Genomic DNA, 20,911 nt, shown 5'->3' on the forward strand with positions numbered 1-20,911 from the left:
TAAATCCTCAAACTCCGCTTTTCTGCTTCTCCGAGGGAGCTACCCCCTCCATCTTGCAGCCATGTGGTCTGTTGCTTGCCTTCTCCTTCGGTTTGTCTCTCCTCTTTTCCAAGTGAATCAGGAAGTCCCGCCTTCAAAGTCTTGTAATAGAAATCTCGAGCCTCCAAAACAGAATTGAGATGAAGTCTTTGATTCTCAAATGTGACCGTAATGCCGGCTGAGGCCTCCCATTTATATTGAATCTGATGATTTCTAAGCTCTTTAGTTAAAAAAGCATAGTCTCTTCTTGCTCTCAACATCTGAAATGGTATTTCTTTGAAGACAATCAAGTCCTGGCCATCAACTCTCAAACTATTATTGTAAAATTTTTGCATGATCGCATTTCTGGATTCTTTTGTGGAGAAATATATAATTATGTCCCTCGGGAGCTGTCGCTGTTCCGCTACCAACGAATTCTGGCGATAGATTTTCTGAATCTGCCAATCAAAGTTAAGTCCCGGGCTTCCCACCGCATGGCTGAGGGCTTCAACAAAGGTCTGTTTCAGATTCTCTCGCTCCTTTTCGCGGAATCCTCTGACTCTTATTGTGAATGCCTTCTTATTAAAGTTTATCATAACGAGCTGTTCTTGAGTGTCTCTAATTTTTTGTTGTAATATTTGAATATTAGTAGTCAAATTAGAATTAGCCTCCTCCAAGCTTTCCAATTTATTCTCTATTTCAGCGGTATAATCTGACAGGGCAGACACGGCTGCAAACGTATTCGCCTTCATTTGGTCAATTTTAGACTTTAAATCACCATATAGCTCCAATACAAATTCCTTAATTTCTTGTTTAAAATCATTAAACATTTGAAAAAAAAAATTCCTGTGTTAAGAATTCTCCAGTAGAGGGCGTAGGAGACAAGGGCTGCGATTCCAGTGTAAATTCTTTAAGTTCATTCATAGATTCTTTAGGCACATTTGTAGAGAGACGCTTCGGTTTTGACCTGGGTGCCATTATAAATAAACAAATAAACAGCGCTTTCGCTCCCCTCTGTTTCCAAAAAAACAAAAACAAATTATCTTGTTAAGGAGCGGTCTGCAGGAAGGTAAAACCGGCTACGTACATCCCCTATCAGTCACCAACGGAGAGAAATCGCCATTTTGAAGTCCGTTTAAACAAAGAAGCCTCTAAGACAAATGGTGCTGGTATTTAAGATAGTAATAAAAGCATAAATCTCACAGGAGTGGGACCCGCCCGTATTAATCCTAGCTTCAAACAACTTTGCTTTGTCCTGGGGGGGGGGGGATCGCCTGTCTGGGGCTGCAAAAAAAAGCAGCTGAGAAGAACTGGCTGGAGATAAAAGCTCCGCTCACGCTGGATCTAATCTCTGTCCACAGCCAAAAAAAAGAGAAGGGCTGTGAATTACGAATAGACCCTAGCACACAGAGCTACTCCCTGCCCCTTTATAGCCAAAAAGGGGTGATATCTATGATCTTATTTAGATATACAGTTGAGTCGGTTGAGCCCTCCTCGGCGACAGGCTCCGCCCCCCCGGAAGCCTCCATCCCATGATTCTAAAAAGCAAACTCCAGTACCATATAAAAAACCTGTACAGACATTATTGTTGCCAGCATTGCTGATAAGCTATGAATAAAAGTGCAGTCAATAAAAGCAAAGAAGACTGTAATCCCAGAAAATGTGCACTTCTGCATCCGTATCCTGCTGCTGTGATACAATCTTAAGAATGTTGCCTAAAAAAATGAAAAAAATAAATCTGGATATAAGGAATCTAGAGAGCATTCCGCTCGAAATTCACCAAGATCCTGCCCGGAACTATCTTTTTAAAAATACTTTTGAAATGCAATTTCAATTTTTTAACTTATTGAAACATTTCATATGGCTGTCCATCTCCCTACAGCAACTCTGGATGACCAACAACCCAATTAAAAATAGTTGCCATGACAAGCAATTGTCAGTGCGTTAGAGGTCCAAAAAAACCTAAACCCTTTTGATCCTTCAAACAAACAATAGAGCCCACCAATATCCAGCCACAATATTTATGGGAAGGGTATGCAAAGTGCCAGTCTCCAGCATCCTATTTATTTACCGAGGTCTTACAACAGTTCTCCAAAAATTTACTTCTTAAGAGTACTAATGTTCCCAATGATGGATTTGAATGTGTCCTTCCCACCCCATGAAAAAAGGATCAAGCAAAGCAAGGATAGTTACCAAATAGTTGATAGTTATAGTTATCAATAGTTATTGAAGGGGGCACAATTGAAGGGGGCGCAGTATCGGTAGTTAAGATACTAGGCTTGTCCGCTAGAAAGTGGACAGTCTCGGTTGTCAAGACCCAAGCACTCCATGATGGGGTGAGTTCCCTTTCTCACCCCACCTCCTGCTAACCTAGCAGTTTGAAAGCAAGCAAATGAGAGTAAATAAATAGGCTCTCATTTGGTGGGAAGGTTACTGCATTCCACATTTTCATGCTGTCTATATGATGACGGAAGTGTGTCTCAGACAACGCAGGTTCCTTTGGCTGAGAATCAGAGATGAGCACTGCCCCTGTCCTGTCATGACTGGGCAGGGGAAATCTTTAAACCTTGTCAACAGTCATCCTGTGATAACTAGAAATGTTGCAGGTAATGTATTATACAAAGGAATATAACACATTGAAAGTATGTTGTGAATGGGCTAAACTGACATCGTAGCCACAGTGTTAGAGCACCCACAATACTGAGAGATGCTGGGGTTTTTTTTTCCTTTCTGATTTTTCTTAGATTTTACTACACACAATGTTCCTTTCCCTCACCTTGTAACTACACAAATAAGCCCTCCTATTCATATCTGTATACTGTACTGAACATGCACCATACATATCATGATAGACCAATGGCCAGAGATGAAATCTTTAGTTTCCATTCATTCTTAAAAAAATAAAAAATCTTTTATTGTCAGAGAGATCTGTTGATGTAAAATCAAGGAATCATTATGAGTCAGTGATGTAGTATGTTTTAACATTGATTAAAAGGAATATTGATCTAGGATTTGCCAAGCAATTAAGCTCTGCAACTCCATTAGGAAAAAAACAGATTCCCCCCCCTTTTTTTTACAGAGTATTAATTTTAGCCTCATTTTATAGATTTGCAATTGATCTGTTTTTTTTTTCTAAGAACAACCTATGTTAAGCATTTTATCTGTATAACATTCCACACATCCTATCCTTTCCCACCACCACCACCCCCCGCCACGCCACCCCTGTTCCAACCAGTTGGCAAGTTTTCATAATTCTCAATGGTTTTGAGTGTCCTCTTCTGACTGAGCAAGGTATGACTTGGGCAGGCAGATGAAGAGTAATGAAAGGATCTGTCTCCTTCCCACCGACTTTGACTCCCCAGTTATTTACAGCACATTATGGAAAGTGGAAGGCGTGCCAGAAGGAATTTGTTTTCCCCCTTGGAATGCTGCAGTTGTCCCTTGGTGTAAGGAGATCCCCAAAGGCCTGAGCCAAGAAAGTGCTGACAAAAGTGAAACTCCAAAGGGCAGAGAACAAGAATAAGCTGGTTGGCTTAAGAAAAGCTCCAATCAAGTCCACACCCCTAAAAGAAGCTATTCTTTATAAAGGCATACACAACCAGCAATGGCACTATCATGAACAGGGCCTTTCAACGCCGGCCCTACAATACTTAAAAATGATGATCACGAGAAATGTGGCTGCCCTATTTTCCAAACACTCAGCAACAGCCTCAATACTTCCAGGGAAAGATTTTGAAACGAAAATCTTTTTAAAATGCTTGGCCAAGACACTAGAGTTTCTTGTTTAGTTGGTAAGCGGAAGCAAGTTGAAAGGATCTCATATTTCAATTCCTTTCTGGGGTCCCCAGCTCAATATCTGCTATTTAAGAGATCCTTTCAAAACACAACTTGTAACTCATATTCTAAGGATATGTATCCCTGGTTAGACCAATTAGCCAACTGTTTTTCTTCTATCCTTCTTTCCAATTGATAAGCAATGGTTTTATCTAGCAAACACCCACTTGCTCCTGACACAATTATTTCCTCTTCGTCTTCCTCATCAATGGTTTGCTCCATGCTTCTCACTATCTTCATTTTGCTTGGGTGGCATGCTTATTAGCACTCATAATTCTGTTTTCTGTGGCATTTAAATGTAGGTACTACACTTTTTCCTGCAACGTGTCAACTGGGATTTGGGCCACGATAACAAAAAAAACTGTAGTTCAAACACTCCATTAATCATGTCATTTAGATTATCCTTGACCTAAAACCACAATAGGAATAGGAAGTTCTGTCATTAAGCAATGATTCTTAAGTGAGTTGTGCCTACTTTAACAGCCTTGTTTGCCATGGCCATTAGACAAACCTGGCTTCCTCCTTCAACTTTGCTTGTTGGAATCCCTGTGAAAGTTGTAAGTCATGATTGTGTGATCCTAGGCCCTGCATTTGCCTGGGATAAATTCCTGTTGATGCCAAGCACCTACATTTATGGTTATTTGACCATAGGGACAATGACAATGAGGGCCAGTCGTGGGTCAGATACTTTTTTCCAGCATCAGCAAAGCTTCGATTGGTTGTTCAATGAATGATCATAAATCAAGGACTATCAATAATATAGTCTGCATTTCTCCATAACAGGCAATATCAGCATTTGGTATCTTCTTACCATAAGTCTGTATTTTATTTCAATATTGGCCAAAGTACTTTTGTGTATTAGAGGAACTCAGACTGTAATATTCATCAGCTCACTTCCTCATCCAAATTATCTCCGAATATAATTACTGTACTGCCTATGAATAATAGGATTTCAAAGTGCCCTGACGATTGTGAGCTGCTTCCTCAGAATATATTGTAGAAAGTAAGGAACATGACCTTGGCAGAGATAGACAGGAACCATTATCTAAGCCCGTGATGGTGAACCTATAGCCCGGATGCCAGATGTGGCACACAGAGCCCTCTCTGTTGGCATGAGCGCCCCAGGTTAGATCTCCCTGATGTTTCTTTCATGAGCTTCTGTTTCCCTGCAATGACGAAATAGAAGTTCACAAAATAAAAATATCTTACCTCTTGCTGCACTGCTAGTATTGAGATGCCTCGCCTCCCGCCAACCAGCTGTTCTTCGGATCACTGATGCACATGCATGCATGCCCATGCACGCGCATATCCGCACAATCACACATTTTCACACCTTTCAGTTTAGGCATGAACGCGTGCAGTTTGGGCACCCAATGTATAAAAGATTCACTATCACTGATTTAGGCAAAAAAGGCTGAAGCATTTTTTAAAGTCCAGAACAAGGAGGTAAAATTTGGAAACACCTCAGGCAGATGCCTCTCTAATTCAGTGTATAAGGAGAAGAAAGAGGTACCATGCAATCAAACTTGCAAGATTCTGTTGTTATAGAATCTTAAAAGCCATAAAAGCAGCATTAGCCTTCCTGTGACATTTCCTAGCCTGGCCTAAGTACTAGGGCTGAAATATATACATCATATTGTTAAATCATTTTCCCCCCTAACATTTCCCCACAAGTGCATGGTCCACATTTGTGAAATCAACTGAGTATTGATCCATTGGTTGCAACAGGACTTGACTAACTGACTTGTTACTCAAGCCGGATATCATAGACTGAGTTACTGGCCCAAAGCCTTCCAGGCTGGCTTTCATGCCAAATGCTGTAAGAGAATTTGTTGTCTCCTGTTTTCTAGTCTGATGCCTTAATACTAGACCAAACTGGTTCTCTCACATTGTTACATCAAATCCCTGGTGAAAATATACATACAACCAAATAAATCAACCATTCAGTTGATTTTGCTTCAACCAGAGCCTAATATATCAGGATTAAAAAAATATTTTTATTACACAATCATATTTTAGATTAGTGGTCACCAAATCCTGGACCGAAGCCCAGAACCGACGCATGCAGGTGTGTGCTCCATGCTCAGTGCCATTTATGCAACTGGCAGGTGCACACACCCATCGCTTGCATAAATGGAGGGAGCTGTGTGTGCGAGTGCATGCGCCCACTGCTTATGCAGAACCCTCTCCCCCCCACTGATCAACAAAGCCGTAAGATTGGAAAGATCTCTGATTTAGACACAATGAGGTCACATTATATAAAGTCAGTGATTCAAACTGCTGAATCTTAATTTATAATACAACTCATATTTAATTACGCCTAGATAAGCACTCTATTGCAGCTTCTTCCCTACCTGCTCATCAAGAATTTACATTATGTGCTTCTCACTTTGAACAAAATTTGCAAAGCAGATTGAGTCTTAGCTATCCAAGCATGAGCTCAGTCTGAGATCGAAGCTGATTCCATTATTTGACTTAGAGTAACAAGTAAACCAGAGTTGTTTTTTAGAACTTTCTGCCCACTACTAGATGGTTATTTGAACTGCAATGTTATAGCATAATTATATATACGTTCATAAAGAATTGTGGCGTTTTAAAAAAATTTTTAAACAGCTACATTATTTGGGAGCTATAGATTTAAAAAATCCACAAAATTTGTAGTTTTTTAAATGAACTGGTGTCAAGCAGGAAGTGTTTGACAAATATAATCTAAAATTATTATTATTTTATTATTATTGTCATCTGGAATGTGTGACCAAGCATCATTTCAAGAAATCTAAAGGCATTTAAAACAATATTCTGCTTGACTTGTCCTGGGTATCTGATTTTTTTTACTAACTCTTGGTCCTTCTCACTCCCACATTCACACATAGTAGAGAGTAGAACCATCTATGTATGGAACAATCCTTAACAGCTGAGAATGAGGTTCAAATTCTATCAAAGTCCCCAAAGCACTTGGTGCAAGCTGACCCAAGGAAATTCTTGATGGACACTTAGATTAAAGGAGACTGTCATCCCCCCCACCCACCCCCCCAAAAAAATCTGGCTTCACATAAGATATTTCAGTTCTAGGAGAATCTTCTTACATGAAAATACCCTTCTGAAGGAAAATAAATCTAGCTGGGTACTTTCCCAAGGAACAATTTTTCAGATACAAGCTACTCAAAACAGAGAAACCAATGAACATTTTAATTCTCAGTCTAAGTGAGTGAGCGATAAAGGACAACTATTTTATCTAGTCAAATACAAATAAACTTGTCTGCTATTCATATTTATCTAATTTAATTAGCCACAGGTTCTGTCTTATACTTTATCTCCTTAAAGATTTTAAGATGAGAACACAAGTTTTAAGTTTCTTTCACTTTATTTCATCATCTGTGCACCACACTTGATTTTAGAGTAAAGGTTACCATCCTACCATGCTGCTTAATAGCAGCCATATTGTAAACTACTGAATATTTCAAAAATAAAAAGTGACACCCTGGAAATGTTCATTGAGAAAGGACGAGAAGCCCCGCTTCCTAGGAGGAATGCATAAAACTTGAAAGAAGACAAATCCCAATGGTATCTTCAGTACAGGTGAGTTCAGCAGGCATCTCTTCAGCAGGTCAAGAACTTCTAATGAAGAGAGCATTGTGGTTTATGTTTGGTGACTCTTTCTGAGTAAATCTGCATCAATATCAAAGGCTTTTAATAAGCCACTGTTTGGCTAAGGCATATCCAGAGAAAATATCATTGGTGAAAGCAGGGGTGGTATACACTTACCTTCCCTACCGGTTCGCAAAATGTAAGCGCACGCACACCACCTCCACACATGTGCACAGCCTTCCACGCATGCACTTTTGGCGAAAAAAGGACCTAAATGAGATGCCATAGAGTCTGGGTGGGTGGGCAAGGCCACCCGGAATTTCCGCTACTGGTTCAAGCAAACTGGTCCGAACCGGTAGAATAGCATCTATGGGTGATAGCTATCCAACTTCTCTTCAGAACTGAGTCTTAGTCTGTAGGTATAGGTTTAGTAAATTCAACTGCACTAAGAAGACACCACAGCAGACCACCTGTGTGAACATTTCCTCCAATTAATGTCACAAGCTGCATTTTAGACTTTCTTTCCTTTAAACTTGCTTAGTCAGAAAACGAAGTCCCTTATTCTTTCTTGTATTGTTTCATGTGCTTTAGGATGCTGGCAGCAATTTCCATGTTATTCTTATTTTGGCCAAAATAATCAACAAATTGGCCATCAGGCCCAACAAGGTACATTATGATAGTGTGATCCACCTGCAAGAAAAACACACACAAAGGAGATGAAGATAAGGTTGAAATTCTGAGATTAGATAATTTTGCTAAGCACTAAATTATTTCTGTGACTGAACTATTACCCAGTTCTAGATTTCTAATAAAGGCTTTAATAGGTAGTCAAGAAAGTACATACATACATACATACATACATACATACATACATACATACATACATACAATGTGTGTATATATTCAGCAGTAAATATGAGAATACATTTTTTAAAGTGGAGCCCCGTACATCTAATGTTAAGACCACAAAAGCAGCCAAGCCCTATATAAGAAGTGTGAGTGGAGAGGAATCCTACTATTTTGAACTGCTGTGTGTTTGGCAAAAGGTAGAGCCAAGCTTTCCACATCATCTAAAAAGTAAGTAAAAATCCAGTATCAGACATCTTTTGTAAGGCACAAGAACAGTACTGAATTTCTTCGGGCAGGTCAAGAGTAGCAGCAAGAAGCCACTTTAAAAAAAACAAATTAAAAATAAAATACTATTTTCTCATCAGCAAACTATTCATTTTGGGCTAATCAAGGTGAGTGCTAGAACCTACAACTGATACCCTGGGGGTTTATACTTTAAAGTAAGCGTAGGAATATTTAGGCTAATAAAAATGCCTATTTTAAACAACAAAGGCTGAAGTTATTCTGCATGGTGCTTGCCTTTTATGGCCATTGTCATTTATTATCTGGCGCCCTCTCCTGTCTATCTTTTGATACTTGCCCATTTTTATCTTCCTTTAGGAAGATATCTGGCCTTCTCTAAGCCCAGAAGCTAAGCACTACTGGGCCTGCTGAGCAGTTGGATGGGAAACTATCAATCCAGGTTGGACTGAAAAGCTGAAACAATGGCAAAGGTGGCAATGGGTTTGCATGCTAAAGTTGCATCAATATGTCACCAGAGTTATCAGTTGAACCATACTCTAAAATGTCTTCACTTTTTAAAAATACTTATCCAACTCTATATTAGAAAACATGTTCAAAATATAATGCCTAAAAAAATTCAAAGACCGATCCAGGCAGTTACCAAGAGTCAAGACTCAAAGGCATGCATGCATGCAGAAAGACACAAACCTGAACTGAATTTTTCAAATCCCAACACGGCCTTATTAAAAATTGCTATGAATACTGAAACCAACTTCAGTATCAAAGAGTAACATTTTCAGTTCTACTGTTGACAAGGTCTTTTCCGATTTATTTTTTCTTGCTCATGGTTAAAATAAGAAATGTTCCAACAAATGTTCCTCAACATAAAGAAAGATCACCAAACTGCAGCTTCCCATCAATCAGAAAAAATCACTTGGCCAAACACTATCTTCTCACAAAGAAAGTCTTTTGTTTAGAACAAAATACATAGTCACCTCCCATGTTTTCTATGATAATTGCCATTTCCATTTAGATCTATTTTGTCAACTTCATTCAGAAAAGTAACTCAGTTGTAGGCCAAACATTCTCAGCTCCCCTCCCAATGTTTTCCAATGTTTTGTATACTTCTAGGGCAGTTTTACTCACTGCTCATTCACACTTCGTTGATTCAGTGACCCATAAAGGGTCTCTCTCAGGTTAAAATCTTTACCCATTGATGGGAAAACACATACAAAATGTACTTACTATGTAATCATTATCATCATCTCTAGGACCTGGGCTGTAATAGACACGATAAGCTCGAGACACTTGATCAATCTGTTCTTTCGTACCGGTCAATCCAATCAACTTTGGTGAAAACTCTTGAAACATAAATAAAATCAATAAGATCCAGTGGACCCAATTCAAAGGGGCAAAAAGTGAACTTGGTCTGAAGTGCAAGTCAAACTGGAGTCAATATAGAGGGTTCAATAAAAAGAAAGGCTAAATACCTTTAACGTATTTGGCAATGGCTTCTTCATTGTCCCTCTCTGGATCAATGGTGATGAAGAGTGGAGTGACATTAGGCAAAGATGCGATCCTATCTGTCATTATAAAAGATAACACTTAATCCCCAAGCAATCAGCCTCAAGACTGTTTTTATTGATTTTTATTAAATCTCTTGATAACCCTGAACACAAATACCTGTACCACTTCCCAATCTGTTCAAGTATATACATAGACAGCTTCTCCCAGGTGTTGATTTAAACTTTCTATGTGTTTTGGTACATTTTGAGCAGACCTTGAGGGATGAGATGAATTTAGGGATAAGATTTAGCTTCCCTGAAATCTCAAATAAAATCTTGGATGAAGGAGAGAATGAGGATGCATTTTTACAGATATTGGTAGTCTCAAATCCACTGTACTCTTTGAATACTGACAAACTGGCTAGGTAACACATTGTTATGGTATAAAGTTAAGGTTAGACAATAAGAAGTAGGATAAATGTACAATAAAAGGCAGGATAAAAGGCAAAATCTGAATGAATTTTTATGGTAGACTTAAATTTTAATTGCAGTTAGGATCAAGTTTTGCGACAAAGTGTATGGCAAATGTTTCACAGGTGATAAGGTGAGGTTAACATTAAAATTCCTGGAACTCTATTCTAAAAATGTAAGATGCAAGTGTGTTGCTATAGATTCTGTTAGTCTTGCTCTGATATTAAAGTTAGTAAAGGATATTGTCAATATCACCATTAAGTTAGTATATTAGGATACACTGATATCTATACTACACCCAGTATGATGGTGAGTCTGAATTCTTTGTTTGTTCTAATCTTTGTTTATCAAGAGTATTATCAAAGTGGGAATTGCTACTGTATTACTCTTAGTGGGAAATCTTTATGGCTAGGTTAAATCTTACTATCAAGTTAGTAAGTTTCATTTGTTTACATAGTAAAAATAAGTGTGGTTAATAATATTATGTTGAGTTTATATTTAATCTTAGACTGACATCAGGATTGAGTAGTCAGGCAACATTTTGGGGAAATATCTTTTTGGCCCACAAGATTTCCTTGAATTCTATTCAACAATAGCAAGAGAGTTGGGATCAGAGATAATTTTTATGAATAATAGTAGTTTAATGATCATATTGCAATTAGGATTAAATGATTGAGCACTAGTTAGGACAAATATTTTTTTTAAAAAAATATTTATTTTATTTATAATCTGATTGATTGACTGAACGGCTGATGACCTAGAGTGGAGTCAGAGTTAAGCATTTTTGAAATCTATGCGGAAAACTAGTGTGATAGTTTGAATTTTTATGGTAAGTGGATAGATTTTTCTTCCCTTTATTATTAAGCTTTTGGCAATGATTAGGCTTAAGCTAACAGAAGGGTGAAAATGCAGCTGAAAGGTTTAGTGACCAAGATGAGAAAAAGCTGCTCAAGTGTCAATTTCATTTAATCCAGCTGCAAGAAGATGCTCTTGTAAGGTGATTTTATGGACAAATAAAACAGTACACCACTGAGCTCCTTTTACTAGTAAACCTGACTCCTTTTTCTTTCTGTTTCTTATGCAGATTTCCTTTCTAAACATGGGCACCACGTCTTTACTCTCCTATACTATACATTTCCCTTTCATCCATGTTTGTTGAATATAGCCAAGTTTTAAATGGCTGTAAAATCTTTCTACACAGATTCTTTCCTCCTTTACTTTGACCTCCTTCCCATCACCTGCTCTCCATAAACTCTCTGGTAAGAGGGAGTGGTTTAAAAAGACCAAAATCATAAATAGGTAATTCTGAGTCGCAATCATTTCCTGGTCAAGGAAAGGATAGGCTGACTGTCTCACATAGAGAATTATTCCAGTAACTCTGGAGTTGGGTGGTGCCAAAATCCAATCAAATTAAAAGTTCAGGTTTCAGCAGGATTTACTTACCAACTTCATCCACTACTAGCATCATTTTTTCCAGTTCCTCTGGACAAATGTCAGGGCAATGTGTAAAACCAAAGTAGATTAAAACCCAGTGGCCCAGATAATCACGATCTGATTTTGGTTGTCCATGATGATCAACAAGTGAGAAAGGGCCTCCTAACAAAGGCTTTCCGACCGATCGGATACTCTCTCTCTCCATTGCTAAAATTTAATCACAAAATTAGATTATTTGCCTGGAACTTTGACAGAAGAAAATCTTAAGATTTCAACACAAAGTCCTACACATACATTCCTAATTCTTCATCTTTTCTTTTCTTATCTGAGAGACAATTTAAAATGTGTCCCTTCTTAGAACCTGTTTGGGTTTGTTTTTGTTTTATCTCTCATGGGGGTAAACGCTTCCAGTATCTTTCAAAATCTCTGCAGAAAATGATTTAAGATCACTTGTATTCTCTCTTGTTGGATTTAGATGCAGGGGCTTTACGTAAGATAGCTTCAAACAGCATTTCAATAAATGATTGTACATTTACTGCTTCAGCTGTGATTTTTGAAGGAATCAGTACAGCATCCCAATTTTACACTATAGCAGAGATTTTATCGCTTAGCATAACTTGGATGAGGAAAAAACTTTAAGATTTATGATACCTATACATGCATAAATCAATTTAAGATAAGGACAATAAGCAGAAGTAAAAAAAACTACGACACATGATCAAGCAAATCTCAAGGTAGTTAAGAAACAATTATAATTATCAAAAATGTACACTTATTTGTAGCACTCCTTCAGGTGCTTGGATCATAACTTCCATTCCTAGCCAAATCTAACACGTTTGGAAACCACCAGTTTAGAAAAAAAATCAAAACCACCCAACAGCCACTATTGGGTATATATGCAATTCTTTGAACAACCTATCTCTACAAGGCAATAATAAAAAAACACAATAGGACGACTGCAAATAATACCTACCTGCTTGTTTCTCTTTCTTCAAATATTTCAGAAATCCTAGCAACCCTCCTCCAATCACAGCCGTGACTGCTAAACTCTTCCAAGTTACTGGCTACTGGGAAAGAACACAAAATGTTCATAAATAAATGCTTTCACGCCAACCTGAGCCCATTTTTCATATCAGCGCTAATTGTGTGACATCTCGTGGTCCATCCTTACTTCTCCATGTGCTTTTAAATTTCTCCCCTATTTTGGGCTGAACCGAAATAGCCTGTATGAGGACACCCAAAGGCAAGATGGGGAAAAGAGGCGGATGGCCCCTTTTAAGTCCACCGATTCACATCACATGGATGGAGACTCTGCACCTTTGAGCAAGTTCAGTTGGAGAGGTGATTCGGCCAAGTGTCATTTTTGCAGCTTCGCAGAATGACAGACCCACAATCCCAACCGGAAGCACCCCCTTTGGCTAAGAAGGTGAGGCCAATTAACAATGAATAGTGACGAACATGTAAAGACTGGTTGCAAGGATTTGGATTTGCCTAGAGAAAAGAAGGACAACTAGGGATGACTTGATAGCCGTATTCCAATATTTTGAGAGGCTGCCACAAAGAGGAAGGGGTCAACTTATTTTTCAAAGCACTAGAGGGCAGGGCAAGAAACAATGGATGGAAAGTAACCAAGGAATTAAGGAGAAATTTCTTAACAGTAAGGACAATTAACCATTGGAACAGCTTTGCCTCCAGACATTGTGGTGTTTCATCACTGGAGGTTTTTAAGAAGAAACTGGGCAGCAATTTGACTGAAATAGTATAGGATCTCCGGCTTCAGGTAGAACTAGAAGACTTCCAAGGTCCCTTCCAGCTCTATTCTGATTAAGATTAAGGGTGCGTGCAAAGCGAAGGCCTCTCCCCGCTGCCCGGCGCTCGCATCAGCTCTCGGCTTCTCTCACCCTGACCTCTACAGCCGGAAAGCCTCACCCCAGGTTTCTTGAAGCCCTTCTGCCTGATCGTGGGTGGGGTGACCAGGGACCGAACAGGATAGCAGCGCCGGAAGCAACAGGGTGGAAACGCTGGACGCTTGCAAAGGGCGAGCGAGACCAGGCGAACCCGCATCGCTCCCGCCATCCTCGTTTCTCTGCCTCCACGAAACAGCACGCCCGGCTTGAATTTCCGGGAGAGACCGGCGTCCTGGCCCTGCATTGGCTTCAAAACTGTCACATGGCGTCCCGTAGACTCCGATGACTGCAAGGAGCGCTTGTGTTTCCTTTTAGGCTGCCTACGTTTTGTATGAAGAAGCGGGTCCCTTTGAAACCCAGTCCTTGTCGAAGTTCTTATTTACTGCTGCTCGTTCGCCTGTCTAATCGAAATCACAATAGACGAATTTAAAGGAATTAAGGCGGCTTTGGAAAGGAGAGGGGTATTATCAGTCCAGGCATTATTATTATATACTTTATTCATTAAATATGAAACTCAGTCAATTGAATTTCATGTTTAATGAATAAAGTATATAATAATAATATTAAAGCCTCGACTGATTATTATATTGTTATATTGTTGTTGTTGTTGTTGTTAATCTCTTAGAGGGATGGTGACCTTCTCTTTCTAAATTCTTTTGAGTAGTGGTAATACTAGAAAGAAAGTTGGAGGAATCCCGACTTTTCATTCCGTTTGAAAACAAGTGGATTACAAGATGATTTTTCAAGGGTTTTTATATTGGAAAAAGTCCATCTTTTCAACTTAAAACAAGCGTGGCGGGGGGGAGACCCCGAGTACATCCATTGCCAACCTGCCAAGCATTGCTTTGGTGGAAACAAATTAAGGCGAATTTAAGCCTAGCTTCCAGCCTTTCTCGATTCCCACCCAATTTACCAATCGCCCACTTCCGACCGGGAAGAAGGGGTAGGGGAATAACAGGCTGGGAAAGAACCGGGGACGCTCTTTGCAGCACTTAAGAGTAGCTCCCGCAACGCCGCTCAATTTACAGGTATAGCTCTATGGCGAAGGAAATGAAATCACTTCCGTCGGCATTTTTAATGCCTTTTTTTTAACTGGAGGCGGGGGGAGGGGGATCCACTCTGAAACGTCAAGTGAGGTGAGCGGGACGGATCGCTTGTATCCAAAGTAACCATAGTATGGTTACCATACTTTAGGTTCAGATGTAAGACTAACAGAAACCTTTGTGCGGGTGTCTAATTGGAAATCTTCAGATATTCATTCTTGGAAAATGTAAGTAATTTGTAGCACTTTTGACCCAGAGGGTTTTCCTACTCTGTTGCAGAAAAGGAAAAGAGGAAAACAGAATAAAAGTTCCTTAGTTAACAGCACACCAAAGGCTTCCCCAAATCTAGGTTTGGGATCTGTTTGAAGGAATGTCCAACCTGATATTTCCCAGGATTCTTACAATTGCCACAATCCTCACTGCTATGCTTGTCTGGAGATGATGAAAACATCTATATATGTCGCTAAAGGTTTATTATCATAACGGTCACACAGTCAGCCAGATGTTTGTACTGAATTTGGCATTTTTTTTAACCCACCAATCAATCTGGTCTACCAAGGACCTAGGATAGGCAGATGTTGTTGTCTGTGGTGCTATGTTGGAAGACATAACATGACAGTATGTAATCACGTTAGCTATAAGTTATTAGCTATCCCAGGCTTTGATAATGAAGACTGCTAACATGTGTATTTACCTACGGTAGAAGTAGAATTATGTTCAGTTGCTACTCATTCATGAATATAGCCATGCTATGAATACATCCACGGCAATAATACTTTGCTATTGTCTTCTTCCACAATACTGTACAGTATACATTGGTTTCGGTTTCCAGACTAACCTAAGGCTTTGATCTTTTCCGGTGCTCCCATCCTAGTACTAATCTACTTTTTAAAAAAAAATCAACTACAGATAGTCTTCTGTTTATGACTGTTGGTTTAGTGACAATTCAAAATTAAGATGACACTGAAAAAATCTGATTTTGACTGGTCTTCACACTTATGACTATCAAAACATCCCCAAGATCATGAGATCAACATTTTGGCACATGGCAACTGGCATGTACTAACAACAGTTGCAGGGTCCCAAAATCACATGGTTGCTATTTGTGACCTTTCCAGAGAGCTTCCAACCAGCAAAATCAATGAGAGAAGTCACATTCCTTTCTCTTTTTATTAGTTTATAATATAAAATATAAAAACAAATAATAGGAAAAATAGGAGAGGGAAAGAACGGGAAAAGTGTAGAAAAGAAGGGAAAAGGAAAGAAAAAGCATTGACTTCCGATTCCCTTTGGTGCAGTAGAATAAGATAATAACATCAAGATTCCACCTTTTTACTTTGAAATAATATTATAAACTAGCTATTTCTGTATCAACAAATCTATCTAATCAGTAAAACCCAAAATCAACATTTCATCCCCCCCCCCTTGCTTCCAACAAGGAAAATCAATGGGAAAAGTTATATTTCTTAATAACTGCGTGATTCACTTAATCACAGGAAAAATGTCATAAAATCAGGCGTGACTCACTAAACTACCTGTAGTGCTGCTTCCTACTTGGCCACATAGTATTAGTGACAGTGTTGTGTTCTTAATAGGCATATGCAGATTTCTGCTGAATATGGTTTTCCCAGTTTAAATTATTGGTTTGACAGAATGCAAATTAATAAGATTGCAAGTAGTTTTCTTATATAAATCTGAGAGAAAAAGAACTGTATATGAATGCAGTTTTAATTTGTGTCATTTCAAATATATTCTATCTTTATGAAATACGATTTGCTGAAAAGATCATCAGGTCCATCAAAAACTGTAAAGCATTCCTACAGACTTGCATGTTACCTCACCAAATACTTATCATCCAAACAATTCATAAGTTCTTTTTTTCCTTCTCTTAGTTCTAAGCAAGACTTTTTTGCAAAATGGATGCAGGATCCACAAGAACAACACCTGAAGCGCTCTTCTCCTTTGGAATCATAGCAGACATTCAATATGCTGATATAGAGGATGGCTATGATTTCCTGGGATTCAATAGGAGATATTACAAGCATAGCCTATGTTCTCTCCAGAAGGCAATTGAAGATTGGAACCGAACTGAGGTTCAGTTTGTAATACAGCTTGGGGACATCATTGATGGCTTCAATGCCCAACATAAGACATCAGAGAAAGCACTGCAACAAGTTATGAAGGAATTTAAGAAACTCAATGCACCAGTCCATCACATATGGGGCAATCATGAATTGTATAATTTCAGCCGGAATTATCTTATGGAATCTGAACTGAATACCAAGTACTTAGAAGACCAAAGTTTGTTTAATAACTTTATCAGAGAACAGAGCTCCACAGAAAATCCAACTACAGAATTCTATTATGCATACCAATTTTCTCCAATGCCTAAATTTCGATTCATTCTTCTTGATGCATATGACTTAAGTATTCTGGGAAGGGAAACATCAACCAAAAAATATAAAGAATCTCTACAGCTGCTACAAGACAAAAATCAGAATGAAAATCTGAATAGTCCACTAGGTATTATATTCTGCTGAACATAATTGCACATTTTTACAGTCATAGTCTGGGAAAGCTGGTTTTGTATTGATGAAAAAATTGCTATTACCTCCATATATTATTTTAGGGAACTTTTAGGGAGTTTTAGGAAACTACTCATGTTAAGTCTGTCATACCAAGTTTTATGTTAATCTTAACACGAACCCATTTACTATAGGACCACTTACTATCATAAGTGGATAGTAAGAGCACTTAACTGTCATACGTGGTCTTATTTTCTTGATATTCCTTTAAAGTATATGGAAAGGACATCACCCCCATGGAATCTTCATTTCGGAATGCCAACTTTTTCACACAGAAAGCTAGGCAAATTTATGTAATCTCTAATTAGGAAAGTACTACATCTATATTTAATACCTACAAACACTGATGTGTTCTGTATAATTGCCATAGTATTAATATTATAATATTTTCAATTATTAAATTGTAATTTATTAATTTGTATGCAACATGATTAAAATATCAATAGAGGCAATGACATATTTCTACCTCCAGGAAACTCAGTTGAAGCAAACTTTTTAAATCCCGTTTTCTTCGTTTACTAGTCTTAGTTTGATCCTTTAAAGTGAGGGACACCTTGCTTTTAAGACACATTTCTGGAATTGGCAATTATTCATTCATTCTTCATAAAAAGTGCATTTTAAACTACAAATATTGGCATGTGTGTTTGTGGTACTGCTACATGACCATAATAAAAATTGTTGCTTGTTATATAGCTTCCCATCAATTTTTTTTCAGGGCTTGCTGAATGCAATTTTGTACAGTTCAATGGTGGATTTAGTCAAGACCAGCTGGACTGGGTTGATAAAGTTCTTACCTATGCTGATGAGAATCAAGAAAGAGTTGTGATTGCAGGTATGGCTGTACTTTTAATAATTAATACTATTGGGGACAGAATAAAATAATCTTAATATCTCTGGTTTTACCATTCTGACTGGTGATGTGTTCTCTGCTGGTTTGGACTGTTTGCTGCCTGAACTGAACTGTGAATATTTGGAATACTTCAGGGAAGGAAAGAAGGTGGGAAGATCAAGAGATAGCAGACCAGTGGGATACACTTTACTGGGACACCAGCAACAGTTATAGTTAAAGAGGCAGAGAGGACATAACAGGAAAAATTGGGGGCAGGCTTGCCTCTCACCGCTTCCCGGGAACTGCATAGTAGAGAAAGGAAGTAATAAGTACTTATTCATTTAGGAAATTTATTTGCCACCCATCTTGTATCCAACTGTGGGCAGCTTACAGCATGTTAAAGCAGAAAAGACATTAAAATCAACATAGTACATAGTACATAAATCCATTAACAATTTGTTAATTCTCTACCTGCATTTCCCGAGTTTTTGGCTACTGACCTGACACAGACCTAAACATGTAAATGAGTTTTGAGTTGAAACAACCATTTTTCACTTACATCTATATTACTAGTTCTGAGAAGTTCTCTTTCTTGAATCTGATTTAATGCACCTAAATGAAGACACGTAACAACAGACTGTGACCCAAGAGAGAATAAACAAATATTCCATTATTTATTATTTTGCATCTTGCAATCTAAGCTTTCCCAAAAAGGGGGGAAAAAATTGGAAAAGGAGCCTGATTACTTTTACTGTAATTTTCCAATATTGCTTCTTCTGAACATTTTAATAATTAGAAGTTTAAATCAATATTTACCTGTAAATTGTAAATTATGTAAATTGTAAAAAAAAAAGTCTAGTTCTGCATTTACTTGTCTGTCAGATAACAAAGAATTCCAAATATTGTCAGAGCAAGTGTTTTACTCTTGTGATTTCAATACCCCTACGCTGAATTGTATTCTTTAATATTCCATAAGTATTTGGGTATTAGTCCCATGTTACACACTGGAAGGCAATGTAAGAATTGGCAGCTTTCAAGTTTACATAAGGAACTAAGATTTTAGCGGAAGATATCAAATTTTAGTGAGAGCCTGTAGAATGATATACTATTGTAGATTTCATGTGCGGACAAAAATGATGGTATTTCATTTATTTTGAGTGCATTTATTCTCAATGCATTTATTCTTGTATTGCAGGACACATACCCATCAACCCGGACTGTACAAGCAGTATTTGCCTGGCTTGGAATTATAAAGATGCCCTTGCTGTCATTCATTCACATCACTCTGTAGTATGTTTTCTTGGAGGCCATCTTCATTATGGTGGTTACTGTCTAGATTTTCATGGAGTCCATCACCTGACACTTGAAGGGATTATAGAAACTCCTCCAGAAAGCAATGCTTTTGGAACTATATATGTCTATAATGACAGACTGGTGTTAAAGGGAAATGGAAGAATTCCAGATAGGGAGATGTATTACAAAGATCATCCACGCAAGTCTTCATTTTAAGTACTATTGTGTTCGTGGGTTAGAAATTGTTATTTTTCCAATTGTTTTTAATTAAAACACAGTTTTAATATCTGATAGTGAATAAAACTATGAGAGACACTGTATTTTTTTTAAAACAACAATAACAAAAGGTCCTATTAAAATGAATTTATCTCATAGTATGTTGTAGTAACTATTTGTCAAAAGTTTACTTTCACATGTTTCCTCTTTGGAGAATTACACTATCAACTTTAAGTCTCACATGGAAAATGAATGGAAGCTCTGTTCGTTGATTTGAAGATTGGAAAATTAATATGTTGGATTGACATCTGTAATCTTGGAATAAAATAACGTTCTATTTAAAACACTTCCTACCATTATGCTTCTCGTTTTTCTCTCTCTTGAAATGATACCACCACTTTAACTGAAGAATAAATTCCTGACTAGAAGAATGGAGAATGAGACTGTCAAACTCATATACTCTGTTCAATTAAAAATGAGTTGTAGAATTATCTACATCCAATTAGATGTATGGATTTACTGACCAAAACACAAAAAGTGCTAACAACGGAAGTTCTTGCTATTCCACATCAATATTAGAATCACTATATTTGAGCTGCAAAAAGCCAGACAGTACTGGCCAAAGAAAATAGTTTTCTAGGTCTATTGCAATCTCATATAGTTATCCAAATATATGTAGTCCAGATATGATGGCTCTCTATAAAACACAGAGTCTTAAAACAACTTTTGTGAAGAATAATTTAGAGAAATGAGCCTAGCACTACATCAAACGCTTCTCCAAATTTTAATCTACAACTTATTAAATGAGCCGCCGTGGGGCAGTGGTTAGAGTGCAGTACTGCAGGCTACTTCTGCTGATCACAGGCTGCCAGCAGTTTGGCAGATTGAATCTCACCAGGCTCAAGGTTGTCTCAGCTTTCCATCCTTCTGAGGTCGGTAAAATGAGGACTCGGATTGTTGGAGGTAATGTGCTGACTCTGTAAACCGCTTAGAGAGGGATGTAAACTAGTGGGCTCCGGTTGCAACGGGGCCCAGCGTCCACCACATGAACATGCACAGTGCACGCATGCGTACTTACCGTCTGCGATGCCTCTGTGATGCTCCAGCTGCTCAGCGG

The 20,911-nt window shown here is 38.2% G+C and overlaps 2 protein-coding genes across 2 annotated transcripts; one reads left to right on the top strand and one right to left on the bottom strand.

Moving 5' to 3' along the window:
* Positions 1 to 7,026: 7,026 nt before the first annotated feature.
* On the bottom strand, positions 7,027 to 14,257 carry LOC116523817 (protein SCO1 homolog, mitochondrial). The gene is made up of 6 exons (XM_032238897.1): positions 13,851 to 14,257; positions 12,895 to 12,985; positions 11,931 to 12,128; positions 10,002 to 10,094; positions 9,757 to 9,872; positions 7,027 to 8,130 (listed from the first exon to the last, which is right to left on the bottom strand). Exons 1-6 carry the CDS (start codon positions 14,070 to 14,072, stop codon positions 7,999 to 8,001), a joined length of 852 nt encoding a protein of 283 aa, XP_032094788.1. The 5' UTR covers positions 14,073 to 14,257; the 3' UTR covers positions 7,027 to 7,998.
* Positions 14,258 to 14,412: 155 nt separating this feature from the next.
* Positions 14,413 to 20,140, top strand: ADPRM (ADP-ribose/CDP-alcohol diphosphatase, manganese dependent). The gene is made up of 4 exons (XM_032208793.1): positions 14,413 to 15,098; positions 16,764 to 17,394; positions 18,172 to 18,288; positions 19,481 to 20,140. The coding sequence occupies exons 2-4, from the start codon at positions 16,788 to 16,790 to the stop codon at positions 19,792 to 19,794; spliced, it is 1,038 nt and encodes a 345-aa protein (XP_032064684.1). The 5' UTR covers positions 14,413 to 15,098; positions 16,764 to 16,787; the 3' UTR covers positions 19,795 to 20,140.
* The last annotated feature ends 771 nt before the right edge of the window (positions 20,141 to 20,911 follow it).

The sequence above is a fragment of the Thamnophis elegans genome, chromosome 2 (genome assembly GCF_009769535.1).
Source record: "Thamnophis elegans isolate rThaEle1 chromosome 2, rThaEle1.pri, whole genome shotgun sequence".
In the NCBI taxonomy this organism is placed as follows: domain Eukaryota; kingdom Metazoa; phylum Chordata; class Lepidosauria; order Squamata; family Colubridae; genus Thamnophis; species Thamnophis elegans.

Excerpts from the sequence above, each read along its gene's own strand:
- LOC116523817 (XM_032238897.1), bottom strand. The coding sequence starts at position 14,072 with ATGCAGGGCCAGGACGCCGGTCTCTCCCGGAAATTCAAGCCGGGCGTG. Across the intron at positions 12,986-13,850 it reads AGGGCTTCAAGAAACCTGGG|CCAGTAACTTGGAAGAGTTT; the intron begins GTGAGGCTTTCC and ends CTTTCCCAGTAG. Across the intron at positions 10,095-11,930 it reads GCTAGTAGTGGATGAAGTTG|ATAGGATCGCATCTTTGCCT; the intron begins GTAAGTAAATCC and ends TTATAATGACAG.
- ADPRM (XM_032208793.1), top strand. The coding sequence starts at position 16,788 with ATGGATGCAGGATCCACAAGAACAACACCTGAAGCGCTCTTCTCCTTT. Across the intron at positions 17,395-18,171 it reads AAATCTGAATAGTCCACTAG|GGCTTGCTGAATGCAATTTT; the intron begins GTATTATATTCT and ends ATTTTTTTTCAG. Across the intron at positions 18,289-19,480 it reads AGAAAGAGTTGTGATTGCAG|GACACATACCCATCAACCCG; the intron begins GTATGGCTGTAC and ends CTTGTATTGCAG.